The 25326-nt window shown below is 32.6% G+C and overlaps 1 protein-coding gene across 1 annotated transcript in view; it reads left to right on the top strand.

Moving 5' to 3' along the window:
• The window catches only part of SNX2 (sorting nexin 2), a 58741-nt gene extending 34258 nt beyond the window's left edge, over positions 1-24483 (top strand). Inside the window, exons 4-15 of the mRNA XM_065918213.1 lie at positions 370-436; positions 778-821; positions 2224-2365; positions 6337-6415; positions 11891-11966; positions 12915-13028; positions 13280-13373; positions 14783-14988; positions 20962-21105; positions 22223-22303; positions 22426-22497; positions 23999-24483. Coding sequence (XP_065774285.1) covers positions 370-436; positions 778-821; positions 2224-2365; positions 6337-6415; positions 11891-11966; positions 12915-13028; positions 13280-13373; positions 14783-14988; positions 20962-21105; positions 22223-22303; positions 22426-22497; positions 23999-24049 — 1170 coding nt within the window. The 3' untranslated portion in view covers positions 24050-24483. The remainder of the gene's footprint in view (positions 1-369; positions 437-777; positions 822-2223; positions 2366-6336; positions 6416-11890; positions 11967-12914; positions 13029-13279; positions 13374-14782; positions 14989-20961; positions 21106-22222; positions 22304-22425; positions 22498-23998) is intronic.
• The last annotated feature ends 843 nt before the right edge of the window (positions 24484-25326 follow it).

Raw genomic sequence — 25326 nt, 5'->3', positions numbered from 1 at the left:
TTGAAAAATAATAATATTAAAAATAATTAAGGAATTATTTTCATAATCTGCTTCTGAAGATTGAACAAAAATATTCCACAGTATTCCTCCAGAAGTTTTCTTTACATCTGAGGAGTCAGAGGAAGGCAAAATTTTGTTACTTTTTCCAATTATCCTTTTCCTATTGTCTTTGTGTGTGTGTGTGTATTTTTCACATAGACAGGAAATGTAAAAGCTTTCATTGATTTTCAGAAATGGAGTGCTGAGTGACTCTCAAATTGTTTCATGTGGCAGTGATCCTAATAAAAGATAGATGGTAAAAATTATACTTACTGATATTATGACAATAATACAAATTGGAATCTTTAATACCAAAAAAAATTTTCCTAGATTGAAGAAGAAGCAAATGGAGATGTTTTTGATATAGAAATTGGTGTATCAGATCCAGAGAAAGTTGGTGAGTCAACACTTATTATATTTTGTACTTGGTTCTTTTTGATAATTAACTTGGTTGTTAATGTGCTGTTTTTCTTAACTACATGCATTGTTACAATATTAAAGCAGTGCTTCTAAGTTTTAAACTTGTGGCAGTTTGGTGGTTTGTTTTTTCTCCCAGCTTTATTGAGAAATAATTGACAAATAAAAATTGCGTGCATTTAGGATGTACACACATCGCAATTATAATGTGATAGCTTAATATTTTATGAAATGATTACCACAATCAAGTTAATATATTACCTCACATAGTTACCTTGTGTGTTAAGCTTACGAATTTTAATAGCTTGGCTTTTCTTATAGGTGATGGCATGAATGCTTACATGGCTTATAGAGTAACGACAAAGGTAAGCCTTTTGCTCCTCTAAAAAAATACCGAGCCCGCACTGTGTAGTTTGAGGATACTACAGTGATTAAAGTGTACGTGATCCCTGTCTTTACAAGGTTATTATCCAGTAAAAGTTGCATATAAATAGTCACAGTGAGTCCTGAGTGGTTTGGTAGGTAGAGTGTTCTGGGAGGCTCTGCAGGAAGGGATCTAAGCTAGGCAAAGTAGAAGTGTTGCGGGTGGGAGAGGGGGCAAAGGGATTTGCTTGTGTAAAAGCCAGAAACAAGAAAACATTGTGCTTTCTAGGAGCCGCCGGAAGTGGTGCCAGATTAAATTGTTTGGCAGTAAGCCTGCCTTTACTATGAACAGTCACATTAGGAATTGTATGATGGAGAACCACTGAAGTTCAAACAAGAGTGTGGCTCAATGAGATTTTTCTTCTAGAAAGCTCTCTCTGACTCAGTTTGGCTTGGGAGGATAAAAGTGTCAGGGAACTTCCCTGGTGGTGCACTGGTTAAGACTCTGTGCTTCTACTGCTGGGGAGTGTGTGAGTTCAGTCCACGGTCAAGGAACTAAGATTCCTCGTGCTGCACAGTGCGGCCAAAACAAAAAGAAAGGTCAGGATCTCTAGTTGAGGCAGTTGCGATTCTTAAAGGGATTGTAGACCTTCAGATCTTAAAGACAGGGGGTCTGCAGCAGTCCTACTGTGAGAAGTGATACTTAATACTAAGGAATTGGTTCTGGGGATGAGTGAAGAAAATGGTTTCTTGAGTTATATAGGAGGTGTGATCAGTAGAGCTTGGATGTAAGAAGTCAGGAAGGAGGGAAACCGGAGTCTTTGTCTAGAGGAACTCTGTTGTTGGAATGATCCTGGAGAAAAGGCAGTACAAAGGGAGGAACCAATATGGATTGAAATTTGTTAATTCATTAAACAGATACTTATTTATATACCTTGGAGTCAGGCTGTCTTCCAAAGGCTAGAATATAATAGTAAACAATACAGAGAAGTTCCCTTCACTTTTCCAGCAGGGGAAAATATGGTGAAATTGAGGTGGCAGTGCAATTTAAGTGGAGGTTTTCCCTTGGACTGTATATTAGACTGAAGCTCAGTGGGGATCTAGGCTAGAGGTAAAGATCAGAAGTTAAGAATCATTAGCATAAATACAGGTAGAGTTGGTGAGATGAGTTAAGTGTAGAATAAAGCAGGTGTTTTCTGTTAAAAAAAAACACAGCAACAACTATGATTTGGGGTTTTTCCAGTTGTTAGAAATCTTTGTTTCACATTGGTTAGCTACTCTACTTTTTTTTTTTGCAATGTAGACCTCTGTGTGTGTATATACATATTCACAGTTATGTATTACATTAACTTTTAAATAACTGTTCAGTATTCAAAATTTGAAATACCTCTTCTTCACTTGTAGACTTCTCTTTCCATGTTCAGTAAAAGTGAATTTTCAGTTAAAAGAAGATTTAGTGACTTTCTTGGTTTGCATAGCAAGTTAGCAAGCAAGTATTTACACGTTGGTTATATTGTGCCACCAGCACCAGAAAAGAGTATAGTAGGTAAGTATGAATCTTTAAAAATTGACTTTTGTTACTGGTACTAGTACGTTCAGTTTTAACTGTATGGATTTGTGTATTCCATGATCATTCACTATCATGACATATCAATGTCTTAAGAGATACTGAATTTATTTATTTATTTTTTTTATAAATACCATACAAGCTTTTATTTTTTTGAATTTTTTCTAACTTTGCGAGACACTTTTCATCAAAAATAACCCTGGCTTTATGTTATTGACATTGCCTCCAAAAAAGTCTTTCATGGCTCCAGTAATTCTAGTTTAAATATCTATTAAGTAAAATATTACAGTATTTCTTAAAGGAAGAGAGGAGTCACTCCAAACATCTCTCTCAGTCTCTCTTCAGCGACTTTCAGGTTTTAATTTTTTAATTTATTTATTTTTTAAATATATGTATTTTAATTGGAGGCTAATTACTTTACAATATTGTATTGGTTTTGCCATACATTGACTTGAATCCGTCATGGGTGTACATGTGTTCCCCATCCTGAACCCCCCTCCCACCTCCCTCCCCATCCCATCCCTGGGTCTTCCCAGTGCACCAGCCCCGAGCACCCTGTCTCACGCATCAAACCTGGACTGGCGATTTGTTTCACATATGACAATATACGTGTTTCAGTGCCATTCTCCTAAATCATCCCACCCTCGCCTTCTCCCAGAGTCCAAAAGACTGTTCTGTACCTCTGTGTTTCTTTTGCTGTCTTGCATGCAGGGTTATCATTACCATCTTTCTAAATTCCATATATATGCGTTAGTATACTGTATTGGTGTTTTTCTTTCTGGCTTACTTCACTCTGTAGAATAGCTCCAGCTTCATCCACCTCATTAGAACTGATTCAAATGAATTCTTTTTAATGGCTGAGTAATATTCCATTGTATATATGTACCACAGCTTTCTTATCCATTCGTCTGCTGATGGTCATCTAGGTTGCTTCCATGTCCTGGCTATTTTAAACAGTGCTGTGATGAACATTGGGGTACCCGTGTCTCTTAAGAGATACTGAATTTAAATATTCTACTTAAATATTCTATTCATTTATCAACTGAAGAGTGTGTAGCTAAAAATTTTATTTCTAATACCTAAGGATTTTGATTTATACAATGTGATGATGTTAAATATTAAGTTGGAATTTAGCAAGATGAAAGCAATTAAAAACCCTTTTAGGGTTATTAGAGTACCTTATCGGAGAAGGCAGTGGCATCCCATTCCAGTACTCTTGCCTGGAAAATCCCATGGATGGAGGAGCCTGGTAGGCTACAGTTCATGGGGTTGCACAGAGTTGGACACGACTGAGCGACTTCACTTTCATTTTTCACTTTCATGCATTGGAGAAGGAAATGGCAACCCGCTCCAGTATTCTTGCCTGGAGAATCCCAGGGACGGGGGAGCCTGGTGGGCTGCCGTCTATGGGGTCGCAACAGAGTCAGACATGACTGAAGTGACTTAGCAGTAGCAGTAGCAGAGTACCTTATTACTGAGTAACATTTAGAGAATATTTAATATTATTAGCATATTAACATTTTTCTGAGAACTTGGAGATGTTCTGTGTTCAGCTATACATTGTACAAAAAGATTTGATCTAGCCTTGCTCACACAGGAGCTATTTAAACTCATTTTATTTTATTACATACCTCAATTTAACATTTAAAAACATTTCACTTTTACAGGTAATAAAGCCTTACTTAGTTAAGAATATGTAGAATATTACAAAAGAGAAAAACCTCTATTGTCCCACCATTAAAATTTTGTAGTATTTTTTCCACTCTTTCTTTTCAGTCATAGATTTTTGGTGTTCTCTCAGGAGAAGTTGAGTGCACATCCTCCTTCTCCATCATCTTGAACCAATTTCCCAGTCACAGGTTTTTATTTAAATCAATTTTTTATATACCTAAGATTGTTATTCTGAAATATATTTGAAATAAGTTTTACTCTTAAGTTACTGTTTTTACCTCTTTAAACATTTGATTTGAAAAGGAGCTTTATCTGTATCTTTTATGATTTTGAAACCTTGATATATTCAAAAACATTTTTATATTCTTGCTCTTTTTTAAAATTCAAAGATCTATAGTATAGTTCTTCAGTTTTTTGGTCTCAAGACCCCTTGTATATTCAGATTTATTGAAGGACCTTAAAGAGCTTTTGCTTTTGGAGCTGCATCTCTTGATACTTACATGTGAGAATTTTTAAATTGTGTTTATTAATTGACTTAAAAATAATAAACTCATAACCTGTTATTAACAAATAAGGTTTTTGTGAAAAACTATTTTTGTCAGACAAAAAAATAATGATAAGAATGGCTTTCAGTTTTTGCTTTTTAAAGTTTTGCAAAATCCCTTTAATTTCTGGCTTAATATAAAATAGCTTTATTTTTACTTCTGCTTCTGCACTCTCTTTTGTAATACACCACACCATATAACTTTAGGAAAGCTCCACTGAGTTCTCATGAAAGAATGAGAGTGAAAAATCCAAAAATAACAGCGTGGTGTATTATGAAGATAGATTTTTGTACACATCCCCTGCCACTCCTCAAAAAGGTCTCAGAATGCTTCCAGATACTCTAACCATGCTTTGTGAACTGCTAGTCTAGTTAATACTTTTATTTCTCTAAACTGTTGCAGTGGTATCCTTTGGCCTTCCATTATCTGTGTAGTGAACTTGTTTCATTTATCATAAATTATTTATTATTAATATCCTTTTTAGCTTTAAATTGTACAACTATTTTTAATATGTCAAAAGAGGAAAAACAAAATAATTTTTCTCATTTTGGTGACTAGATACATTAGTCTTTAAACATTGAGCCAGGAAAAAAAAATTTAAAAGCTCAATTTTTTTGCCAAGTTTATTGTGTTTCAAACTAATATTTTTCTCTATAATCTTCAACCTTCCACCAATTATTAGATTACAAAGATTGAAAAGATAGGAAGAATTTGAGGCAACCATATAAAATGCAGTTTTAAAAAAGATATAAAGAGATTAACAGGAAAAATAAATGTAGTTAAATAAAAGATAAAGTCAAGTTAGTTTGCTCTAAATGTGTGCATAAAGTCTGAGCAATTATTAAAGGTGGATAACAAGTTGTTCTGTGAAGTTCTTGGCAGAAAATCAAGTAGAGAAGGAGTCATTTTAAAAACTTCATGTTGTCCATAAGTTTTCAAAAATGAATACATTAACTAAGAAAAAATTTGCACATGACTTTATTTTTTAAATTCAAAGAGGTTCTGTGAAAGAGCTCATTATTTCAGCTGTTATAAAGCCAATATGATAAATAAACAAGAACATGTTCTTAAAATCTGTGGCAGAGGAAATACTTAGCATATTCACAGATTACACTTATTTTTCTAATACCAAAAGTAAAGACTTTTAATTATTGCTCATAAGAGATAAAAATATCAAGTGAGCTTAAACTCATGAATTTGAACTCCATTATACATATTGCAGTGCAGACACATTTTAATTTACCAGGAGTATAATATATATCAAATAAAATGAGGATTCCAAACTGGAAAACTATAGACGTAGCTCAACCTCTGCTTTTAGCTGTACTCTTTTATAGCTTACATTAAAAGTACTTGCCAAGTATATATATTAATCTGTCAAACGTATGATACTAGTTATAATTTTTGGCACTTTTTTGTCAAATTCAAATATATTTTAAATTATTCAGAAAGTGAAAGTGTTAATTACGCAGTTGCATCTAACTCTGTGACCCCATGAGCTGTGTAGCCTGCCAGACTCCTGTCCGTGGAATTCTCCAAAGAATACTGGCCTGGGTAGCCATTCCCTTCTCCAGGGGACCTTCCCGACCTAGGGATTGAACCTGAGTCTCCTGCTTTGCAGGTAGATTCTTTACCATCTCTGAGGCACCAGGGAAGCCAAATTATGCAGAAATTATTTTTAAAGAATGTTTCTCAGTAGTAGAAAATCATGAATCTCATTCAATTTTTTCAAAGGCATGACCAAGGTCAAGGTGGGTAAAGAAGATTCATCATCCACAGAATTTGTAGAAAAACGGAGAGCAGCTCTTGAAAGGTAATTCTAATCAGCTATGTTTATTACTCTTATGTTTTTACTTCAGTAATATAAGTTTGATTCCACTAAGTGGCACAAGTATATTATTAAGTATGGAAATTCTGAAGTACCACTCAGTTACTCTTAAGAGTGCTGTGAGCTTTTTTAAAGAAAATTGGTTCATTACAAAATATGGTACTGTATACTTGTTCCATCTCTATTAATTCTCATAACAAAGTGATACTTGTTTTCATCTACATTAATTTTCCTTTTGAATAGTGATATTGAAATATTAGTAAATGCAATGAAAACTTAGGTTTGTGCTCCCTCCTTCAGTTCTTTATAGTTGATTGTGACTTGAGTGTACAAAAGTGTTAGTCAATGCTTGAACTGACTGTATAGTTAAAGGCTGATAGATATGTATACTGTACCTTCTTTTATACTTCTTGACCTGACACATTTCTTATAGCTTTGAAGACTTGTGTTCATTGTGGCCAGCTCAAAAAGAAATGGATGGGAGGAATCTACTCCCAGAATCTTAACACGTCTTCCTTTCTATGCTGAAAATATGAGAAAACAAGTTCAAAACTATCTTAAAGTTCAACTTATAGTTGGTAATTATGAAGATTTAAAATACTTGCTACTTTCATAGTTTTTTGGTTTCTAATTTTAATCAAATTTATTTATTTTCTCTCTCGGCTTAAAATTAGTGGTTAGAGTAGATAAGGACAGTTTTTAGGAAATAGCATATATATCTACTGGGTATATATTAGTTTTTAAAACTCTTTTTGAGACAACATAGTTCCGGGTTTTAGTAATTATTTCAATTTTAAGAAAATGCCACAGTAAAGTCAGGTTTGAACAATTCATAATAAGAATAGCTAGTGTGCAACTTAAAATCTTATGTTAGAGAAGACTTAAAAGATGAGATTGTGTCTGTGAGACTAGCAATCACTCTGGAAAAAGGTGGAAATTGCATCAGTAGAAGTTTAATTTCGGCATTAGAATTGATTCTGTTGTGAAAGAAGTCATAGACTGAGTATGTTTAAGAATAAAGATAGATAATGTACTGCCTTGATTTCACTTAGTTCTTCATGAAAGTATAACCATGACCTTTTGAGAAACCTTTCCAGTCCTGTTTTCCTGTGAGTAAATTTGAAATATTTTGGATGACATCCTTGATAAGAAACTTAATGAAGATTTATTGTACCAAGGACATATTTGATTCTCCACTCACCTTTTCTTTTAACTTGAATGCATTGCGTAGAACTTAAACCGTACCTTCATTCACTATGTAACACTGAGGAGAGTTTTAAGGAAGTATTGAAGCTTGACCTAGTATATTTGTGAAGATAGTTTCTTGACTAGTAAATATTATTTGTTAAATACTATTAGTACCTTAGTAGAATTTGCAGTAGTGAAAAAGCCTATTATGAGTTCTACATTAGAGAAGATAACTAAAGAAAATACAGGTGTAAACATACAGAAGCAGAGGAACTGGAATGATTTTTATTGTGAGTTTTCTGTGGCATTTCTTAAAATTTAAACATTTAGGCATTTCTGTGGGATACATGACCTAGTTGGATCTGGCAGGTCAAGGATGTGTTTCTTCATATACGCTCTAGTAGTCATTTACATAGTTATTTGTTGAACTTTGAGAATCCAGATGACTGTCTTGAGCAAAAAGACTAATATCTGGTATTAAAATATGGGAAGAGAAAGGGAGTGGTTAAGAACCCAAACATTCCTCCTGTGCCACACTCAGTAAGTGGAAACTACATCTTCTAAGTATCCTAAAGATAGCTCACTTGATTTTCTTATGAGTGCTTCGTGTGTTACCTTACGAGCATATTGAGTTTGTTTTATAGTATTGATACACTTCTGTAAATATAAACTGAGAAATGTAAAGTAGCTTTTAGAATCCTTTCTCTGTTGAAACCTGCACTCCATTATGCATTGCACACTATTTGTGAGGTCTTGGACCAATTATTTAACCTAAATTCATTGTTCCTTATCTCTAAAAATGTAATTGTATCTTAATAAGTACCTGAAAACCCAGCTGGCAAAGCTTCAACAGTTAGTGTAGATTGATTAATCCGCTGATATCAGAAGGTTTGGAGATAGGCAGATTTTAATATTATCAAATTCATCAGGAAATCCTGTTGTTTCCTTTTGATATCTGGACAACAGTTTTTTCATTTGTTCACTACTAGTTGAAACGTCTGAATTAACTTCAGTAGACTCCAAGTTGATCTCACTGTTTTCATCCTCGTACCTCTACTCTTTTTTTAATTTAACCACCAGTGTCATCTGTTTAAAACATGAATCATCCCCACTCATACACGCACCTCATTTCACTCAATAAAAGCCATAATCCTTATAATGACCTATAAAATCTTCCATGACATGCACTGCTCACTCTGTTACGTACTTGATCTCATATCTTCCTTGATCACTTTGCTCTAGGCCACACTCACCTTTTTGTTGCTTCTCAAAGATCCCTGGTATTTTTCTCACCTGGGTTTACACTCCCCTACTGTCTGTGGCACTGCCTATAAAGCCTTTGCTCTTGGGGTATCTGCATGGCTAATTCTATTGCCTGTTTAAAATTAAGGCATTCAGGTATCACCTTTCTTGACCTATTCTATTTAAATTGGCATCAACCACTGATCCCATCGGGCTTCCCTAGTAGCTTAGTTGGTAAAGAACCCACCTGCAATGCAGGAGACCCCGGTTCGATTCCTGGGTGGGGAAGATCCCCTGGAGAAGGGATAGGCTACCCACTCCAGTATTCTGGCCTGGAGAATTCCAAAGAATTGCAAAGAGTCGAACACGACTGAGCAACTTTCACTTTCACGGATCCCATTTACTTGTCCTTTCATTTCTCCACATCATTTGCCATCTTACCTCATACTACATAATTTTTATGATTTGCTGTCTGTCTTCTTTTTCTGATATTAAAGCTTCAGTAGGAAAGGAATCTTGTTATCTTTTGTTCATTGATACATTCTGAGTACTCAGAACAGTAACTGATGTATCAAGATATGTTCCTTGAAGGAACAAATGAATGTCATCAGAGACCCAGGTTCTTTGTGCCTTTGTGGTCTGTCTTTGTTAGCACATTTGTTTGAGTCTTAAAGCAAGAGAAATATCTTTAACTCTGTTTCTCAAGCATTTTGTATAACCTGCTTTATTCTGTTTTGGTAAGTAAGTAGAAATTTGAAAGCAACCCCATGGACTATAACCCTCCAGGCTTCTCTGTCCATGGAATTCTCCAGGCAAGAATGCTGGAGTGTGGACCATTTCCTCCTCCAGGGGATCTTCGAGACCCAGGCATCAAACCAGGTCTCCTGCATTGCAGGCAGATTCTTTACCATCTTAGCCACCAGGGAAGCAGTTGAAAGCCCTTAGTGATTGTAAATATACTGATCCCTAGCACAAATCTTAAGAACTAACTCCTGACCACTTTTTGTAGAGTCTGATACTTACTTTTCATCGGTTCCAAGCATCTTTCATTTATGTGTTCCTTCAGTGTTTGTTCTTCTCCCAATACCTCTTTTCATTTTATTTCCTACATTCGTTTTTGCTCTTTATCTTTCTTCTACACATCTATAACTTTCTCTGACCTTAATTCTGAATTGGTGTGTAGTTACAAATAGTTAATCAACTAAAAATCCGTTTTATGTTTCTTTTCTTAATTTTAACATTATGTAAGTTTAATGCCTTTTTAAAGTGGTTAATTACTCTTTATTTTCATGTAACCCCTAAGAAAGTTTTACTGTCTTTTTCTAGAACATAATTTTTCAACGTTGATTCCTCAAAATGCTAGTATGTTTTAAGGTGAAAAAAAGAAATCTACTGTCTGAGGTTTATTAATGTAGGCTTTAACAAAGTTAAACCAAATCTTTTTCCTGCAGTACTTCTCACAGTATTTAATATGCTGCTGTTCACTATGACTCTTAAAGGAATATGTATGTAATATATTTCACACTTTGTTGGTTATAGAAACACTCTTTTTCTTGGAATATTGCATGAGACTAGTATTCTCACTTAATAGAATTCACTCAAAAATTGTCACTAGAACTCATTTTAAAAAGCTATTTTAGAATATAAGTACTATTTCCATTTAGGTTTAAAGTACTGCAATTTTTCTTGAAGGTTGTGTACTAGATGTTTTGTCTTCCGTGCTTGTTCATTTTATGAATGTCTTAAGTGCTTGCTATTTACCAGCTGTTGTGTGCACTCAAATGAGCAGCTTATGCAAACTGCTTTTAAACAGCACACAGTCGTAAACAACTTAATAACTCAGCTAGAGTAGTACCAGAGAACTTCAGTGTTAAAATTGTTTAAGTAAAATTCCAGTGGAAAAATATCACCATTTCTCAAACTTTACAGGATTAGTGTTCCTACTGTACTTTTTTTTTTAGTTTTATAAACTAAGCAGCAAATAAATAGCTTTTAAAACCAGTGTAGATTGTATTGTATGTATCTGTTAAATAACCACTTCTATTATAATGACCTCTTAAGTGAGCTGATGACTTAAAATGAAGTTTAATATGGTGAGTATTTTATTTAAATATGTAAAAACAGAAGTTAACATTTGAGCTTTTATTTTTTTCCAGAAACTCTTAGGCATATTCTATAGTCTGTTCTGAATAAATAGAATAAAGGCATATTAACTGTTAGGCAAATTATTATAATTGAGACATTACTATCTGTAATTATTAATCTAGGGAAAGATCAATTTTTAAAAAATGGGATTAGATAAGTAGCAGTGATTCAAATAGTGGAATTTTTTTTCTTATGAAAGAAAGATTGGTAATTTATTATGAATGAAAGGTTTGACCTTTTCTCGTAAAGGAAAATTACTAAAGTAAACTGATAGTGATTTAATAGTGATGTTTCTCTTTACTTTTTATTTTATGTGATGTTGTATAAGGAAAACATCAAAAATAGCAAAACCTTGGAAATAGAAATATTGAAAAAAATTTAGTCCTTGTCAAATGAGGATGAAAACTGATTTGATTATTTAAATCTACTGCCAAGGGGGGGAATATTGGTAGGCTGTTCTCCATTCTGGTAATGATGGCAATTAAAAAAAATAGTTTGGACTAATTAGTAATATATATATTAATAGAATATATATAATAATGACTGGGGACATACTGACCTACCAAAAGATAAGAGTTGTTTGATAAAGTTACATATGTACCCTAACTCTAATACTTTGCAGTGAGAAGTTTGGTAAGTAATTTAACCTCTCCCCATTCCTACCCCTACCATGCCTCTTTTTACATAATTATGAATTTTCAAAAGATGAATGCAAAGCTTTTTAATTATTAAATTACTGTAAAATTCTACATAATTAGAGTGAAAGCAAACTGATAGGAAGCAAACAGAAGGCATCTTTTTAAAATTTTTAAATATTCTTTTGTTGAAATAAGATTGAAAATAAGATGCTACTGATAAATAAAAGCATTTTATTCTTAAATCTAGGTATCTTCAAAGAACAGTAAAGCATCCAACTTTACTACAGGATCCTGATTTAAGGCAGTTCTTAGAAAGTTCGGAGGTACTATTTCTACTTTAAATTGTTATATGTAAATGTTCTCATTTATGATTATCAATGTAGTAATTTAAGTATAGGTGTTCAGCAAACAGCTGCATTAATAAATGGATTAAAACAATGTGGGGTTTTTTTGCTTAGTGCTTTAATTAGCTTTAATTACTTAACTAAATTCATAGCAATATCATAATATCTTCTTCATATCAATAATTGTAGGATGATTATTCCCTTTCTTGAAATATATTAAAACCAGATTTAAAAGAAAAGCTTACAAATAGTCTAATTCTGAATACTCTAAGTCATTGCTTAGGCATTGTGTTGAAATAAGTTTATTCAGACCTCATTTTAGAGATAGTTGAATGTGGGTTTGTATGTCTACATTCTGTTAGTCTTATTAAGGTTTTGAAATGGAAATGTGTGATTTGAAAGAACTTTAATTATAACCATGCTGATCTTTATATTTGGCACATTTTATCCTCTAATTGTTACCATATGAGATTTTTTTTTTAATCTACTTGAACTCCAGAATTGTTAAAAAAAAAAATCCAAATCGTACAGCCCTGACTAAGCATAAGGAGATTTTTCTCAAGACTTGCTCCTTTTTTCCTTTTAAACAGTTTATATCTGCTAGCAAACAGGTGGCCAGTGTTAAGGTGCTTGGCAATTTCTTAATATATTTTGACAAACAGAGTGTTGTTCCATCTAAATGTAAACGTGCAGAAGAAAAACAAATGGAAAGTCTATTTTTTAAGTTTTCCTTTGAGAATGTACAAGTAGTGTATTTGAGAAATTAGATCTCACTATTGAAATGTATGAGAGTGAAGAAAATACAACCTCCTTTTTTTTCTTTTCTTTTTTTTCGGGGGTGTTATGTGGGGTCTGTCCCTTTTGTGGCCAGTTAAACCTCTAGGCTTTTAACCGGTTTGTTTGCCCTTATTTGTCATTCAATTCCAGCTGCCTAGAGCAGTTAATACACAGGCTCTGAGTGGAGCAGGAATATTGAGGATGGTGAACAAGGCTGCCGACGCTGTCAACAAAATGACAATCAAGATGAATGAATCGGATGCAGTAAGAGCTGATTTTTCGACTTGAATAATGAGATGAATTAATGAGCCCAACAATTGCATTTTAAAGCTGTACAAGTAGAAAATAGGATATTAATTTGCTTATTGAGTTTAGTTCTCAGCACATCAGTTGACCACCATGGTTATACATGGTTAATTCGTTGCTTTAAAACAGGGAATGTAGCTTGCTATTGGTAACCTAATTTACACTGGTTTGTTCTGGCTAAATTAGCTCCATTTTTCATTTTTTCTTAGTGGTTTGAAGAAAAGCAGCAGCAATTTGAAAATCTGGATCAGCAACTTAGGAAACTTCATGCCAGTGTTGAAGCCTTGGTCTGTCATAGAAAAGGTTTGTCTTGTTTTTTATATGTTTAACACTGTAAGTTAATTCAGATATTTTATTAAGTTTTATTAAAAATGATTATTTTAAAGTTGTGAAATGAATAGTTTTAAGAGGATGTTTTCTATTTCAACTTTGTTACTTAATATTTTTTGTTGTATTTTAATCTTCTAGTTTAGAAGGAAAAAAATCTTAGGTTTGTAAAAGTATATTTTGAATTTTAGATTAAAACTGCTTGATTATTAACTCTTTGTTAAACATATATACTGAATGAATGAAGATGTCTTATTGATAACTCTTAATAATTAAAGAATGAAATTCAAAAATTGATATTTGAAGTTTGTTTTTAAAATGTAGTTTTGTGCCTATATTTCCTAAAGAACTGTGAAGCATTTGCTTTATTTTTCAACCACAATATTTAAAAACCCAGAAAGGGGAGTGTTTAAAATTCATAAAAAAATTGAGTTCTAATTTTTTATTCCATTGTGAGGTGTTTTTGGTTTTGTTTTATTTTTAAAGAATACATGACTTCTAGAACTACCTTTTTGAAACACTTAGTAAGTAATTATCTTTCTAGAACACTTTCTAAACCACTTAGTAAATAATTTATTACTTGTAAGTGCCATTATCAGTAATACATTGCAAAAAAAAGTAATAAAAAAATCTACTAATATATTTATTATTGAAAGTGGTTTATAACAGTTTTTGCTATTTATATCCCCTCTTAGGGAACATTTTATGGTTCTTTAAGAGAACTTTACAAAATGCAGATCAACAGAGCAAATCCAGGCAAAGTAATCGTTAGTGCTTAACATCTGTTTTTCTGTTTGATGTGTTTAAAATGATCACATTCAAAAATTCTTAATGTATCACTAAGCATTGGTGTTGCCCACACACAAAAAATAAGATTTATGTGAATTATATATACAGTTTTGCCCTGCTTTCTTCCTGTGAGCTAAATAATAATCTCATAAGAATTGTTATTTTCAATGATAAATACATGTTTAAAGGCCATATAATGTAATACAAATCAATTGTGAGTGTTCCCAGTGCTTTCCATATAAAAATATTTATTTTCTGTCTTTTTTAGGACTATACAGAGAAGCACTTAGGAGGAGAATGGGAAGGGAGATTATTATATTAAATTTTTAAACATAGTTTATGCAGTATACTTTTAAATTTTCAGTAGAGCTCTGAACAGTTGACACTTATATGCCCAAGGCATTTTAATGACTTTTTTTCATGTTATTATTTAAAAATTTTTTTTATTTTTTAATTGGAGCATATTGCTTTACAGTGTTATTTTAAAATACTTGAGCAGTTTGTAAATAGGTAAAATTTAAAGAGAACATAAAATATCAGTGCAACATCTGAGAGCTTCACGAGTGAACACTAAACTGAACACCTTTCTGTTTCAGAACTTTCAGCCAACACAGCTGCCTTTGCTAAAAGTGCCGCCATGTTAGGCAATTCTGAAGATCACACTGCTCTATCCAGAGCTCTGTCCCAGCTTGCGGAGGTTGAGGAGAAGATAGACCAGTTGCATCAAGAACAAGCTTTTGCTGATTTTTATATGTTTTCAGAACTACTTAGTGACTACATTCGTCTTATTGCTGCAGTGAAAGTAAGCCTTATTTTGTAATCTTCCTTGAATTTTTCATACTTCAGTGTTTTGCTTATAAGAAGAATATGGTTTCCTATTAGGCATGCATTTAAATATGTAAATTACATACTACACTAGTATCTATAAAATGATTTCAAGATGGTTATTCCTAACTTAATATTCTCTTCCCCACGACTTAGTACCATAGACAGAATTGATGTTTTTTAAGGGATCCAAGGATGCCAAATATGGTAAAACCAGTACATACTTACTTACATATTTACATATAGAAGTTTGCAGCTAACTGATAGCATTAGTTTACTCTTTCTGGCATGAGCTGAAACTACCGGCTGGACTCTGTTCTCATTAGTAAAGTTACAGCAAGTCAGACAAAACCAGAACTGACCAACCGTTGCATGAATATACTTAACAGTGACTTCAGTGTGAGTTTAGACTATAAGAAAATATTTTGGGTGGTCACTGTGTGTTTATAGATGACATGGGACTAGATTAGATAAAGAACTGTTTTCGAGTTGTAATGTCTGAGGGTGAGCAGTCTTAAGTTTCTGAATAATTGGGAAGGTAATCCTGTTAACTTACAAAAATTAGCCTTTTACAGATATCTCCAGTATTCAGGTAATTGAACTGTTATTTTGTCTGTTACATATTTTGGAATGTACTTTTTAAAGATCTGATGCTGTCTTTGAAGTATTGTTATGAACATTAGTTATCATGGAATAAGGGGAACTGGAAGTTTACTTTGAATTCAAACATCTAGAAAGTTAATGTAACCTTGTTCCTTGCTTTCTTACACAAAATTTTTTCATCTTAAGTCTGATCAAATTGGTATTCATGTATAATCAGAGAACATTGATGCATTTCATCTTTTAGATGATTCTGTTCTCAGGCTAATGACAGTTACTGCTAGAGGGTTCTTAGCACTTCATAGAGGCTCCTTCTTAGGTTTAGGTTTCGCTAAATTACCAATTTTGTTTGTATTTACTCTTAGATGTCACTCCTTATATTCCTGGTGGTTAGTTTTTCTTTTCAGTTGTTTAAAGATGTTAATATAGATAGTTATCAGAGTATACTTCATTTTAACTAGGCAACTTGTGATACACAGAAGTCCAGTTTATAGATAATGGTTCTTGTTTCTCTGCCACCTGCTCTCACCTGATTCCATAACTCCCACTAGCATGAGAGCTGTTGTTAAAAAGAATAACACCTCCAGAAAAAACCTGTGGGTTCAAAAAGGGCCACTTGGCGCTGTCTGTTATGAGAGGTAGTACGTGCTGACAGGAGCTAACCTGGGAGAAGACTCCCTCTCAGTGTCCGTCTGTGTGATGGATGCTCATCCTTCAAAAACAGCGTTTCTCTTAACTGTCTCTACCTTCTTACTGCATTTTTACATCTCATGAAGTTACAGTTATATTCACATCCCAGAATGTTTCCTACAGAACGCTTACACTGAAATATGTACCACAGTCAACTAAGTCTTTGAGATAATGTTTGTGATATCCATGTCTTGTGGATTCAGTGTACATTTAAAAAGCTCAGGACTGTCTAGTAGTAAAAAATGAAATAGACATTTAACTTTGTTTAATCCGGAGGCTTCCAAATTCATATGAATAGGAATTCTTTTCCACTTAATGTCCTTTCACATATATGGAACACCCTTTGGGTAATACTAAATTAGTATGGTCTGTGGTCAAGTTGTACGTTAAGATGCATTAAGCTGTTTCAGACTGATTTTCTACTGAAACCTAGCCCAACTCAATTTCATAAAGGAGTTGAGAAATTATGAATGACATAATTTTTTGGGTAATTTTTATGGTCTTTATCTTTTGTTTGTTTTTAAATTTAAACTAATTCATTTGTATTTCAATAAGTAATACATGCATAAAATAATTCTAGCAGCCCTAAAAGGTAAATTTCTTTTCTACCTAAGACCTCTAATCTCTCTTCCTTCAGTCAAATACTGTGAGGTGTCTTTACAGAATTAGCCATGCATGTATATGAAACTGATTTTCTTTTTTTTCCTTCTATCTCTTTTTCTCAACTACCTTTTTCTCTCCATTTATCTCTTCCTTCTTCAAAAAGGAGTATACTATATGCACAGTTCTTTGCCTGCTTTTTTTACCCACTCCATTTCTAAGAGATCTGTTTATCAGTTTATGTAAATGTATTTTCTAATCTTTTAAATGGTTAATCATATTCTGTCATTTAGCATATAGATAGACCTTGAATTATTTGATCAGTCTAATATTAAGTATTTTGATAATAACTCTCTGGGCATAAAATCCCTAGATGTAGAATTACTTGACCAGTGGATATATGAATCTTAAATGTCCATGATTTAAAATTAACTGCCTTGTTACTCTCTAAAGAGGTATAAGTTTTAATTTCTTTAGTTATTGTGAATGTAAGCACTTTTACAAATGGTAAGCCTTTTGCATTTCTTTTTTCTATGAACTGTTTGTGTCATTTGCCCAGTTTTCTTTTTTTTTTTTTGCCCAGTTTTCTTTTAATTTTTTGTCTTAACTGATTTCTAACAGCTGTTTAATACTACTTAGCCCTTTATTCTATCTGTATTGAGAGTATTTTTCAAAATGATGGTAATTTTGAAGCTAAAGTACTTTGAGAACTAGCTTAAAATTAAAGTGACTGTGCTGACAATAGGAGAAATTGGGGTCTTAAAGAAAGAGATAAAGTTCACCTGCTCAAAATACTCTCCAGTTCTGCCCTTGAAGCCAGAAAACTCCTGTTTTCCTCTTGTACAGCCTCTGACATCTGGGACTCCACATTTTGGGTAGTACTGTTAATTGACATGTATTAAGTGGTAAACTCGTTGCATACATTCTCATGTGTTGGCCTCCTGTGAACCTCTAAAGTAGGGTCAGGAATTGAGGTGGTAGTTTTCAGTGTTTTCAGCACTAGAATTCTTTATAAGGAATTCTTACTCTGAAAGTAAATGTATAAAATATATAAAATGTAATTTTTTTTTAAAAGCCAATAGATGGATTCCCCAAGGAGTTTAGCATCTTCATTGTTTGTCTATATAATCAGCATTCTTTCAGGACTCCAGGAATCTGGGCCACATACTTTTGGATTCACTGAATTGGAATATGGTATTAATTAAATTAAAATTGTAGCGTCAAATTTCCTGGTTGACTAGGAAAACTGCTTCACAACTGCAACCTTATCTAACTTAGACTAGCTTGCATATAGATAGGTACCATATAATCTCCAGGGGTGTGGAGTCTAAAGTGAATCACCAGTCTAAATGTTTCCCTCTTACAGATGAAACTGGTTGTACCAGAGTGGATTAGTATCTTACCAAGCAGGGGCATACATTAATTATAAGTTGATTTTTTTTAATATATTTTTTATTGAAGGATAATTGCTTTATAGAATTTTGTTGTTTTCTGTCAAACCTAAACAATAATCTGATTCTTTTTTTTTTTTTATTAGTTGGAGGCTAATCACTTCACAACATTGCAGTGGGTTTTGTCATACACTGACATGAATCAGCCATAGAGTTACACGTATTCCCCATCCCGATCCCCTCTCCCACCTCCCTCTCCACTGGACTCCTCTGGGTCCTCCCAGTGCACCAGGCCCGAGCACTTGTCTCATGCATCCCACCTGGGCTGGTGATCTGTTTCACCATAGATAATATACATGTTGTTCTTTCGAAACATCCCACCCTCACCTTCTCCCCCAGAGTTCAAAAGTCTGTTCTGTACTTCTGTGTCTCTTTTTCTATTTTGCATATAGGGTTATCGTTAAGATCACATTTTTAGAAGATTAAGTGTGGTTCTGATTCTCTCTTTATATTCTAGTGTTACAAGGATGGAAAGACAAATGAAGAAAAAGTTAATTTTTGTGGAGTTAAGATTAATTTTTTCCCCAAAATAACCAGACTTTAATTGTTTTGCCTTTATCATGGTTCCTGTATCTGTACCACAGTAAACATGTGATGATTCTGAAATATTATGAAATGTTCCATATTTCCACCTGGGCAGAGACCAAATTACTTTCCATTGTAAAGGGCCATTGATATATATTAAGAACTTGAGCAAATATTGAAATTAAAGGGCTTTTTAGTTTGCTTCTGCCCTGTATTGGTAAATATTTTAAATAATAAATTTAGTTATTGAACAGAGGAATTTAAAAATAAAGAGCTGATACGGCTCTGTCCCTTTAAAGGAAAACTAGGCCTGAAAATTTTAAATTACTTTAAAATTTGTGTATTTGTTTCTTTTAAATGATAGTGACTTTTGGAATGTATTTGTGTTAGATTTGTTACTTTTGTGATTTTGACCCACTTTGATTTGACTGAAGCAAAATTAATTCATAATGAGAAATGTTTTAAGGCAGATATGGTCTTTTAAACAAGAAAAGCAAAGAGGACACTAAGACTCACTACTGAGAGAAGAAAAATGATATGAGGTGACAAATCTAGTAAAATGGATTTCAGTGCCTGTAGATAGAGTGTTTTTAACTTACCAGTTTGTCTAGGATGTCTCTTGTCCTGGTTACTTAAAATGTGTATGGTCTTTAAGAACTCTCTGTTGACTTGGAGTTTTTAATATTATTGCCCATATTTTAATAATATACAAATACAGTACTAGTATTTTTCTAAATACAGTCCAATTATTTTTTTGCCTACTAAGTTATTATTATGTGCACTTCTAGTAGAAATCTAGTTAATCAACTACATTTTTGTGTGTGTGTTACTTATATGTAAGCCATAATAGTATCTTCTAATTATTAAAATCTGGTAGGTTAAGTTACTGTGCATGCTATATACTTTTTTCAGTTTATTTCTAGTGCATAAATCTAGATCTCATTTTCGTCTTTTATATGTGAGAGAACTGTGGATTATAGAAATTAAATGAATTGACTTTGGGTAATTTACCCAATTTTTTGGGTATTTTGGGAATTTACCCAAAGTTTTAAGGAGCAAAACTAGTATTCGAATCCAAATTTGATTTTTTCCAAAGCCTACATTTTGAAAATACACAATCTAGGTGCTTTCTTCTTCATCAAGTTCTTATAAGAACATTTATTAATTTATTGTTTCTTGATCCAGAACACTTTACTTGGAATAAATGAAAATAACTGTTTCACCTATTAATGCTTGATTCATTTATTCAATTAATAAATACGAAAAAAAAAAAAAAAAGAATAGATCCTCAACATCAAGTTAGAAAAGGGATTGCTGTTGTATTCCATCCTGTCCATCAGTTTTTTGTTTTTCTAAAGAAATTTCTAGTAACTGTCTTATTTCTATTAACTTGTTCTTGCTCTGCCAAACCCCTTGAAAGAAGTCATGGAGTGGGTTGGAGTTTTCTGGGTTTTTTTTTTGTTTTTTTTTTTGTCTATTTCTTCATTAGGGTCTGCATACTAGATACGTACATCCATTTGCCCTTTTCATCTTGTGTAAGACTCTCTCTTTCCCCCATCCCCCATTTTGTTATACCTTTAAATTGTTTGGCTTTTCTTTTATTTGCTATTGATAATCTCTTCCACTACATTTTTACTTTACTTTCTTATCTTACAGCTTTTCCAACTTACTATTTTCAATTTTCTGACATATTTCCGAAACTTTTGATATTTCCATCTGCTTTTGATATTTTAGTAGGAAAACTTTCAATTGTAGATATGATACCAGCATTTTCCTATTAAAAAGTCTTTCTTCAAGGCATAAAACTCTGTTAGAAACCTTGTTATAGGCCACATTTTAAACCCTCCAGTCTAGTGAAATGAATTTTGTATATTTCATCCAGTTATGGGTGGGTTTTTATTTTTGTGTAAATGAGTATGGAAATCTACTTCCTTTGATATTAGCATGTTTATTTTCAGTATCTTAGTATAAAGAATAGCATATAAACACTTGGTTTTATTGTTTTCAGTATGTAGCACTTCTGGTATTTTGAAAGAATTTCAGTGTTAGCTCCCAGTTAATAATATTATGTCATTCATTTATAGGGTGTGTTTGACCATCGAGTGAAATGCTGGCAGAAATGGGAAGATGCCCAAATTACTTTGCTCAAAAAACGTGAAACTGAAGCAAAAATGATGGTTGCTAACAAACCAGATAAAATACAGCAAGCTAAAAATGAAATAAGAGAGGTGATTAATATAAAATGCTTTATCTTTTACCCAAGTTTTCCATAAGTCATTCATATATGCATAATTTTTCATAAATTTTTTTCTGAATCATGCTACACCTAGCAATTTTTTTCATAATTTGTAAACTGTTTTAGAATTATTTTAGCATTTTGATCATCGTAAAAATCTCCAGCAGCTTTTATTACTTTCACATAATTATGGAACGGATAAAGAAGCATACGGGGAAAGCATTTAAATTAACCTTTCTTTTGAGATGCTTTGATTTCAGAGAGTGACTTGTGTATTACCCCCCATATATATGTACTATATATGGTCTGCTAGCAAATCTGTGTGAGTTTATTACAATGTGTACACTTCTCTTGCCATGCTTCAATAAGGAAATTGAAGAGGTATGACAACCTTTATTTCACTTACAGTCGAGGGGCCTGCTCCGCGGAGCGCGTGCCCGTTCGGTCACATAGTGGGGAGGAGCCTTCCATCGCTTAACTCTTCATTTATTTTATTTCTAGCTGTTCCATTGGTCACTGATCACAGTGTTCATTGTTTCTGTAGTGAGTTTAATGTTTACTAATAGCTCTTCACTAGACCATAATTGCATAATTTTTTTTTTTTAATCTGGACATTACACCATCACAAAAATGTTTCCTAAATGTATGTCACATTAATTTTTCTAATGATTTCCATGGGCATATAAATTGTGATGACCATGTCTTCTTGAAATTAGGCAAATATTATTGATATATTTTGAAATAATTTAGTTGTATAAAGAAATGAGAGAATTATGCTCTTATCACTGCTGAATTATTTGATGGTGAACTTTATATTTGAAATCTTTTTCATCTAAATTAAGATATGGAGATTGTAATTCATTAAGCACTATAATATCCTGATCTGAGTATATCTGACAGTAAAATATTAATGGAAATTAAGCTGATAATGCACTTCCACTACTGGAAAGTTAGATACAAGTTTGAGTGATGCCAAACTGGGTCTTGCCAATGGTGAGCTTTCAGGATTTTTAGGCATTGTGTTATAAATTAAATGAGTGTCATGACAGCTAGTTCTAATGATTGTTCCCAAGCAAGATTTAAAAATTTGTACCTTTTGTTTTTGTCAGTGGGAGGCAAAAGTACAACAAGGAGAAAGAGATTTTGAACAGATCTCTAAAACAATTCGAAAAGAAGTGGGAAGATTTGAGGCAAGTATAATAATTTTACACTTTTCTTAACGTGGTCACATTTTGCTGTGATACTGTGGTAAAATCAATTTTAGTTTTGTACTAATGGAGCTTTTTTCCCCCCATTTATTATATTTTAACAGAAAGAACGAGTGAAAGATTTTAAAACTGTTATTATCAAGTACTTAGAATCATTAGTACAAACACAACAACAGGTAAGGTAGTTTTTTTTTTTAAACTTACAGACCTCTAGAACTTGCTTTTGATATACTTTTTTTATTTTAAAGATGATAACCACTGAAACGAGCTTTTAAACTTGAGAAGCAACAAATGGAGTAGAAAAAATCAAAGCTAGCAAATGGAAAATAAAATGGTATAGTGAAAGTAACTGGAAATCCTCAAGTCCTTTTTGGGGTTCCCTGGTAGCTCAGGTAGTAAACAATCTGCATTGCAGGAGATCCAGGTTCAATTCCTGAGTTGGGAAGATCTCCTGGAGAAGGAAATGGCAATCCACTCCAATATTGTTGCCTGGAGAATTCCATGGACAGACCATGGGGTCGCAAAGAGTGGGACATGACTGAGCACCTTAACACTTTCACTTTGAAATTCTTTTTGCCTCTACTCCTGACCCCTAGGAGAGAGATGGGTTTCTCAATTTTAAACTTTTGAGAAACATGCTGTACTATTTTTCCTTTTTTCTCTGTCTTCTCAGTTTTATTTCTCTATTGATCACAGTTGTTTAAATTAGAACTTAAACTAAAAACTAAGTTTTGAAGGTTTTTAAAAAAATATTGGTTTGATTTTTGCTTTAGTTTGTATAAGTTTCATGTTGATTGTATACCACAAGTGGCATTTGTCTCCTTAAATAGAGAAAACCATGGGTTTTCATTATAGTATAGTCTGTAACAAGATAATAGAGGTTTTTTCCCCTGTGTATTTTAATGTAACTTTGAGTAATATATCAAATTACTTAATGTCTTGAACAGAAGGATTTCTTCCCCCAGTTCTTTTAAAACTATATAATAGATTAAATTTTTAAATTAGGTGATGACATTGTATCTTCAATTTTTTAATACATTTTAAAATATTTAAGTACTTAGTTCATAAAGTCAGATTTTTTAAATGTAAAAATTAGGTTATATAAACTTGATTTTAAAAGAATTGTTTTAAACTTAATGTTACTTTTCATGTCAATCTGTACTATTTTCTGGACTATCCAGGAAAGACTGACAGCTAATAATTCTTTCCAGTCTCTTTTTCCCTTTCTTGCTTGGATGTTTTCTTTTCTTCCTTCTTTTTTTAATCATTCTTTTTGGCTGGCAATAACATAAAATGTGAATATCCTCTGAATTAGGAGATGTTATTACTTTATATTGGAAAAACTCATTGCAGTTTTATTATTTAAGGTAATCTTACATAGTTTACACTAGCAAAACTTTTTATATATACAATTTTGCATAAATTAATCTTAAATTTTTAGGTATTTTTTTAAATTGTTTTTTGTTAACAAAAATTGAAATTAGCCATGAATAGTTAATATTTTTCAATAATTAAAAACTAATTATATTGACAAACTGTTTAAGGGAATTTAGATGATCCCTTTAAGAATCAGACTTTAGTAAATGTTATTTATTGTTAGCTAGATTTTTTTAATGCTTCATGGAATATGTTATATATATGACAGGTTATAAGAATATCTTTTATTATCATCCACAGCTGATAAAATACTGGGAGGCATTCCTACCTGAGGCCAAAGCCATTGCCTAGCAAGAAGATTATTCCTGTTAAGAAGATCTTGGATGCTTGTTCCAGTTATGCAGAATTCCATAGTGAAATCATTAAAAACCATCTAAATAAACCACTATATATTTTATGAATTACATGTGGTTTTTTATAAATATATATTCTGACATTTTATTACAAGCTGCATGTCCTGACCCTCTTTGAATTAAGTGGACTGTGGCATGACATTCTGCAATACTTTGCTGAATTGAACACTATTGTGTCTTAAATACTTGCACTAAAAAGTGCGCTGCAAGGCCAGAAAATTTTACAATATTTTTTCTTTACAGTATGTTCTGTAGTGTGTTCACCCTCTTTATGAAGTGAATTATCAATGCATTGATTAATGTTCACTTATACATTCCTGTACAGAAATTATGATTTTGTGATTACAGTAATAAAATGATATTCCTTGTGAAGTATTAGTAACAAATTATTTGGGTATGTAAACAGAGATCTTTTGAAAGCATTTTAATACAAAGAAACTTTTTCTTTTAGATGTATTTAGGTGATGCTATGATCATTAATTTTTTTTTTTTTTTTTTTTTTTTTTTAATTTTTTAATTGACCAAAAAAGCTGAACTCTTTCATTACTGAGTCACTAAATGAAGGTTAATTAAGTTTTGTTTTTGCAAAATCATCATAAACCAAAGAACATTTATCTCTTGCTTCAACTTTGGGGAATGCTTTTGTCTTGAGTAAAGGAGTAGTAGTTGTATTTGCTTGTTTTTTATCCTTTCCTATTATAACTGCCCAATTTAACAATTAAAAAAAAATTTATCTGTTTCTGTTACAGGTCCTATGGATTTTGCTCATCTTCTATTACCTTCAAAGTCTAAGACTTTGCATATATTTAATTTATTCCTTACCTTGCCTTTATTTTTTGTTTTAAGCTAAAAAGATCATCTGTGGTCATCATTGACAGAGAAAAGTGCTCTGCTAAAATACCCAGTTATTTGATGAACAACCAATGGTAGTGCAAAGAAAATTTGAAGTAAAGTGAAATTTGTCTTTGGCAGCCATCTCACCTATTTCTGTATCATGTTTACATGGCAGTTACATAATCCTTAATGTTGATGAAAATTTAAGTTGTGAGTAGCATCAGGCTTTTCTTAAAGATGCTCCCCTTCTCAGGCTTAACAATTATATCTCCCTTCTGGAAGGGTAAGATGTACGTGTGACTGAGCCTTTTCTAACAGCTTACTGAACACAGTTAACATAGCAGAGTATCCTCAGGCTATGTTTGCTTCCACTTATTTTAG

Source organism: Muntiacus reevesi, chromosome 1, assembly GCF_963930625.1.
Source record: "Muntiacus reevesi chromosome 1, mMunRee1.1, whole genome shotgun sequence".
Classification (NCBI taxonomy): Eukaryota; Metazoa; Chordata; class Mammalia; order Artiodactyla; family Cervidae; genus Muntiacus; species Muntiacus reevesi.
Note: the sequence above shows the minus strand (reverse complement) of the source record. Positions and strands in the feature narration are given on the sequence as shown.